The sequence below is a fragment of the Dipodomys merriami genome, unplaced genomic scaffold (assembly GCF_024711535.1).
Source record: "Dipodomys merriami isolate MVZ:Mamm:240054 unplaced genomic scaffold, mDipMer1.0.p SCAF_10, whole genome shotgun sequence".
Lineage (NCBI taxonomy): Eukaryota > Metazoa > Chordata > Mammalia > Rodentia > Heteromyidae > Dipodomys > Dipodomys merriami.
In genome coordinates, this window is record NW_027202271.1 from 19,707,214 (window position 1) to 19,714,302 (window position 7,089).

General features: G+C 34.4%; 1 protein-coding gene across 1 annotated transcript; it reads left to right on the plus strand.

Moving 5' to 3' along the window:
* Positions 1–3,562: 3,562 nt before the first annotated feature.
* Positions 3,563–4,507, plus strand: LOC138838277 (olfactory receptor 6C75-like). The gene has a single exon (XM_070037597.1). The coding sequence runs from the start codon at positions 3,563–3,565 to the stop codon at positions 4,505–4,507; it is 945 nt and encodes a 314-aa protein (XP_069893698.1).
* Positions 4,508–7,089: the final 2,582 nt, after the last annotated feature.

Here is a 7,089-nt window from a genome sequence, read left to right on the forward strand (position 1 = left end):
TAGTAACCGTGTACACATTTCTACAAAACACATTTCGGTAAGGGTAAAAATCTATTGCAAGAAATGTTTTTAATCACTGCTGTTTAGAACTTGTCTAAACTCAACAGCTAATACAAATCCAAATATAATTATGGAATGAATACATGTTGGTGATTATAACTTTGATCAAGTTTTTCTGTAGTGTTAGTCAATGGGATGCTATAAAATCTTAGAAATAACTCTAAAAGCTCAATGCTATAGCACAGTCTGAGAACTCAGACCTTTCTAAAATATTACTACTGCATTCTTAAATTCCCCTAGAGAAAAAAAATCCATAGGAAATATCACTTATTCATAGTTTTACTCTATTTCCACTTGAAGACTACACATTTCTATTATTTCCATGCTTCAGTCTTTTTCAATGCTTACGACAATGTAAATCTTTCCATGCTTTGCTCTGATTTCAGGCCACTATCTCCTCATTTATTCTAAATTGAATACTAATCGGGGATGTTGTTTAACACTTAATACACTGAGAACGTCCATCTCCATGATGTCTCTTGTTTATTCATTCAACCAGTCCCCCTGGGTCTACTGTAAATAGAACAGATAAATTATGGCTAGCAGAAGAGCAGATAGCTCTTCTGTACAGAAGAGCTATCATCTATCAGCTGGGAAAGAAATTACAGTACTGTTCATGTAACTTGTTTCATTGCAAGTGTCAAGATAGTACTTCGTGAAGTGGCATAGGTAGGGTAACTTGGAACCTTAGAACTTCATCTTTACTTGGATTCATGTATACGAATGGGTTGATGCCTGTCTTTCTTGTAAACATTGCGAAGTATTTCTTTAAATTGTCTTTTGTTATCAGTATTTGGATATTTGCCTACAAATATGCTGAGATGCCTAAAAAGATAACAGAGAGGAATGGATTGTTAAACTCTGAAAAAATATCCCAATGATCTTACATTTATACAAATTAATAAACCAAGGGCAATGACTAGACCAGCCATATATACTAGGAGTAAGTATTATTTAAGGAATAAAATTTTTATTTTGTGTTTTTACTCAAGTGATTTATGTACAAATAAAAGCAAGCAACTTCATTTTGATGAATTATACAAATGGAAAAAAATCTAATGCTGAAAGCCAGTAGCCTCATATACTTTTCTCCATTATAGCATATATATTTTGTGATTGGTAGGACAGCAGGATTTTTCACGTTCTTATCTACATACCGGGTTACAATCATTTCTACTAAATCAATAGAAGGTAAACATGGAATCATTTTTGTAAAACATTCAAGAAAATTTATTGCATGTACTTAAAAGTAGATACCTTTAATAGTTTTGCACAATGTTTTACATAGAAGTGAATATTAGCACCCACTGTATTAAAGAAAATAGACAAAAACGTTGTATGCCACCTGAGAGAGGACGATGAGATGTTAGTGGAATGTGAGAATTTATCCTTCCCAGAAATTTTGTACAAACAATATTTATGTAAAAACACTCACTTAAATATCCAACTGGTTAATCCTTAGAAAATATTACACAGTTTAAGACAATGATACCTATAACAAATATAAAAAACAAAGGAAAAATTACAGATTTAAATAGTTTGTATACTAAAAATTGTATAGAAATTATTATAGAGGTCAACATATCTGAAGCTTTTAACTAACCTTAAAAAAGAATAATTAAGTAGATTTTTGCCTATCATGCAGAGTGGCTTTTTATTTTTAATAAAATACAGGAACAAAGACAATCCTTCTTCAAAACATTCCTTCAATGTTGAACTATGTCTATTGTCTACGAATGAAAGAATCAGGAATGATTGTATGATTTTTTTTGAGTAAAAGGCAACAAAGAGCACTTGTAGTTCATAAAACCAAAAGTACAAATGGGCATTGAAGTGTAAGGTGGATGAGACAGGACTATGTGACAAAGGCCACCTCCAGGTACAGATCAAGATCCTGAAAGATAGAATATGTTTAAGTCCTTTTATGACTATATATCAAAGCTCAGGATCATGGTAGATCCGTGGTTAATGAAGATGACTCAAGAAGAGTATTCTCACAATGTTAGAGACAGTTAATTTTATTGAAATAAAATCAACGGGGGAGGGAGGAAGGAGGGTTCAGTGACGGGGTGGGAGAATGGGAAGGAATGGAAAGGGGAAAAAAAGGAAGAGGCTACAATGCTTGATAAGAAATGTACTCTTGCCCATGCAATTGTAACTCCTCTGGACAGTATTTTCACAATAATAAAAAAAACGGATTTAGTCTGGAATACCTCCCATCTGTTAGATGTCTCCATATACCATGTCAGGACTTATTTATTCTGGATCACTAAGTTGTTTTAATGGGTTGCAAAAGTTTGATTATAAGCAGAGAAATTCATGTTTTTTAAGACAGAGAATTTTTTAAAAATTGAACCAGAAATCAAAATTTTAAAAATCAGTATGTTTTCAATTGTTGCAACTGTAAGAAGTTTTCAGTCCTTCCCAAATTTTCAGGGTTTGTGTTGAAACATTCAGGAGACCTTTATTTTAAAATACAGGAGAATATAGTGAAGAAAATATTTTTAAAATATTATGAGGTTACAAACAGTACATGTTTTAAACTTTTGTTTTTTCTGTACAGCAAAATAATCTCTCCAAAAACAACAAAGTAGCAATTAGTGTATATTTTAAATAAGTTCTTATATTACATATACTTAATATGTCAATTATATTTTAGTTTCAGTTTGGTGTTTGGTTTTATGCTGTATTAGAGCTCTTTAGCTCAAAGTTAACCCTTTTCCATTTAAACCACAACTCCATTTCTTGGTTTTTCGTGGATAATTTAAAATAAGTGTCTCACAAACATTCCAGCTTGGTTTCCTACAAACTACAATCCTCAGATCTCAGCCTTCCAAGATCATTGGCAGAACCACTGGCACCTGACTTACAAATATGTTTTGCTATGTATCTATATTAAAATGATGATTACAAACAAAGAAATTATTATGTTCTAAATTTCAGCATACAATAGGATGCTATTTACAATAAAGTTCATAAATAACATTAGAACACTAGACTTATTTATCTTGCTAACTAAAATTTTTAACCATTAGAATTATGGGATTCTTATGAAAAGGACATAATACACTGGATGCTGGTGGCTCATGCCTGTTATCCTAGCTACTCAGGAAGCTGGGATTGAACAATCACAACACATACACTCTTATCTTCAAGTTATCACAAAAAGTTGAGCGGTGCCTCAACTGATAGAGTGCTACCCATGAGGAAAACAAGCTCAGAGAAAGGACCCAGACCTGAGTTCAATACTCAAGAACAGCACCAAAAGAAAAAAAATAAGAAAGGTCAGAATGAATAATTACTCATATGTGTGTATAGCACAATTGATAGCTTTGTTGTTACAACATGAATGAATCTAGAGGACATTACACTAAGTAGAATAAATCAGAAGCACACAAAACTTATGTTTAAAGAACATTTTTTTCATTCCTGAAATATTTTTCTTATTTCTTCAACTCTTCATAGGAAGAAAAAAGAGGTGCCCTCTTAAGGAGAGAAAATCATGAGAAATTCTACAGCAGTAACTGAGTTCATTCTTCTTGGATTGACAGATGAACCGCAGTGGCAGGTTGTGCTTTTCCTATTTCTCCTTGTCACCTACATGCTCAGTGTGGCAGGGAACCTGACCATCATCATGCTCACCCTCTCAGATCCCCATCTGAAGACCCCCATGTATTTCCTTCTTCAGAGCTTATCATTCCTAGAAATAGCATTCACATCAGCCTCCACTCCCAGATTCCTCATCACCATCACAACAGGAGACAGAAGAATTTCTTACAACGATTGTATGGCCCAGCTATTTTTTGTCATCTTCTTGGGAGTGACAGAATTTTACCTTCTTACTGCCATGTCCTATGATCGCTATGTGGCCATCTGCAAACCCCTCCATTACACAACCATCATGAGCAGCAAGGTCTGTATGCTTCTGGTCTTTAGTTGCTGGCTTGCTGGATTCCTCATTGTCTTTCCCCCAGTCATCCTTCTGATACAATTAGATTTTTGTGCCTCTAATGTAATTGATCATTTTTTCTGTGATTCGTCTCCACTTCTGCAGCTTTCTTGCACAAACACACACTTTCTAGAACTCCTGGTGTTCTCTTTAGCTGTGATAACACTCATGGTCACCTTGACACTAGTAATTCTCTCCTATACAAACATCATCCAGACAATTCTAAGAATTCCTTCTACAAGCCAAAGGAAGAAAGCCTTCTCCACTTGCTCCTCCCATATGATTGTTGTGTCCCTCTCTTATGGTAGCTGCATCTTCATGTACATTAAGCCTTCAGCAAGGGAGAGGGTGACTTTGAGCAAAGGAATAGCTATGCTCTATACCTCTGTGACTCCTTTCCTGAACCCTTTCATCTACACACTACGCAATCAGCAAGTGAAGCAAGCCTTCAAGAACATGGTCCACAGGGTGGTCTATTCTACAAGTAAAGGAATGTGATCCTGTGAAATGGGGAGCCCCAGAGACAACGCTGAAGAAAAAGTACTGAAATTATTGCTAAACATCTCATTTCCTCCTTTTGTTAGACATGTGGGTAGCTCCAACACTTCTTTCAGTTAAACTCTAGGTTTTCACTTTTCTAACTTGCACTAAAAGTGTTTGCTCTTGCAATGCTAATGAAATTTTTATAAATACATAATCTGTATTGTTTAGCTTATCAAGACAGATCATCTGTTCATCCATTAAATAGAGATTGGTATGAACTAATAAATTTACTAAAAACTGCTATCTAAAAAAACTTACTTTATTTGGAATACATAAACATGTGTTATAATATCCCTCTAAACTCTCCTCATGACTAAGAAAATGTGTACAAAGCTAAGATCATTATTAAAACATCTCCTTGATTTATCACTTAAATCAACTGAACATGTGTAGAAAAGTTAAAAAGAAATTTTGCTGTCAAATATATTATTGTTGTTGTTTGAATTATACCATATTGATTTTAGTATTTTTTCCCTAAGAGAATAACAGTGTAAATATATGTTATAGAAAAGAAATGGAAACTGACCCTCTATTTTCCTCTCTGGGATTATTTCCTAAAATAGATTATTAGCTGAATTTTTGTTATTTCTGATACTCCTACATTAAAGGAAATTATGGTCTTGAAATAAATTTGTATCCTGACTGATGTTCAAACACTTCTGCTGGTACAATTTTTTTTATCCTCCTAATGAAGTGGAGGCACAAGAATGAATAGTGAATGGAGTGATATTAACCTTTTTTTCATTTAATTTTATTGTCAAGGTGATGTACAGAGGGGTTAAAGTTACACAAGTAAGGCAGTAAGTACATTTTTTGTAGAACTTCTTACTCCACCCTCATTTTTCTCCCATTTTCCTTTCGCCCACTCCCTTCCTAAGTTGTACAGCTCATTTCCAACATACCATCTTGTAAGTATCATTGTTGCATTGGTTCCCTCTTTGTCCCTTGTTTTATTGTCCCCCTTCCCTTTTTATATACTTTTTTGGAAACAGTGATGTCTGATTTACTGATGCTTTCATTCCCCTCTAAGAGTAAGCCTGTAATACTTTTTCACCTTTCCTTTGTCTTTCCTTTTGTCACAGAACATTTTAATCTCCTCACTCCTATTGAAGAGAATAACTCTTGGGCATCATTGAGAACTATAAACCTGTGTCAAACATGTTTCTTATAGTCAATGAGTACATCAGCACGAATGTATCCTTTTTTAAAAATCCATTTTAAGAAGGGCTCCAATGGCTCAAGCCTGTAATCCTAGTTATTAAGATGACTGAGATCTGAGGTTTACAAACCAGCTTAACCAGGAAAGCCTGTGAGACAATTATCTACAGTTAACTACCAAGAAAGCCAGCTGTGGCTCAAGTAGTAGGGCACCAGCCTTGAGCACAAAAGCACAGGAAGTGCCCAGGCCCTGACTTTATTGACCAGGACTGTGGTACACACACACACACACACACACACACACACACACACACACACACACACACACACGAAAATCCATTTTCTTGAGACAGTGCCATGAGTTCAACAGAACAAGTAATTTGACTCTTTTCTTCATTATCAGCTTGATGTGATACAGAGGATGGAGGGAAGAGCTCTATATACTTTTAAAATACCAAAAAGAAGTACATCTTCTCATCGACAACTGTGTCCAGCAATCAACTACTTCTTACCACATGATTATGTTTAATTTCTTGAAGTTTGAAGAGATTCTAATCTATTGTTGCCACAAAACGAAATGCAAGGTTCATTGTATTTAGCTATAACTTCTCTACTGAGAGTAATCTGTAAAGGTATCAAATATTGTAGGTTTCATGTTATAAGATTCTACCAAGTAAGCAGAAATGAACATGTGAAAATCATTACTCTGCCACAGAATATTCTAATACAAAGTAAATGTGTATGCCGTATACATAGAATGAAAGAGCATAGAAAGCTGATCTTCTTACTTTGTTTTATTACTTTGGTATTTAGGGGACTTGAAATCAAATCCTCCTCCTTGCAAGGCAGCTATTCTACTTCTTGAGCCATCAACTCACTCTTTAGGGGTTTTGTGGGATTTTGTTTGTTTCTTTGTTTTGGTAAGGGTATTTTTCAGATGAGGTTTCCCATATTTTGACCCAGCAGTTCAAATTGTCTTGTTTGTGCTTCCCATGTAGCATTTCATTATAGTTAGTCATACAATATGAGCAAATCCATTGTAAAAAATTTAAAATATTTAAAAATGAAAATTTAACAGAATTTACACAGTGAAGCCATTACAAGCCATCATTTTCAAAAGAGAGAAATGTAAACAAATATGAAGACACATAAAGTGAATGGAAGTACCTACTTTATGGATATAATAATTCTGTATCTACCTCTTGTAGTTATTTCAGTGAATTCCATTATTGGCAAGTAGCCTCTTAAAATATCCTGGGTGTGAATTATCTCCTGAGAGTTTGTCACTTCATTAAATTGCATGCTGCAATACAGAGCGATCTCTCCCAGTTCTCATGTATTTTTCACCATACCTGGTACATAAAGAAAGGAAAATATAT

Coding starts and splice junctions, on each gene's coding strand:
- LOC138838277 (XM_070037597.1), top strand. CDS start 3,563: ATGAGAAATTCTACAGCAGTAACTGAGTTCATTCTTCTTGGATTGACA.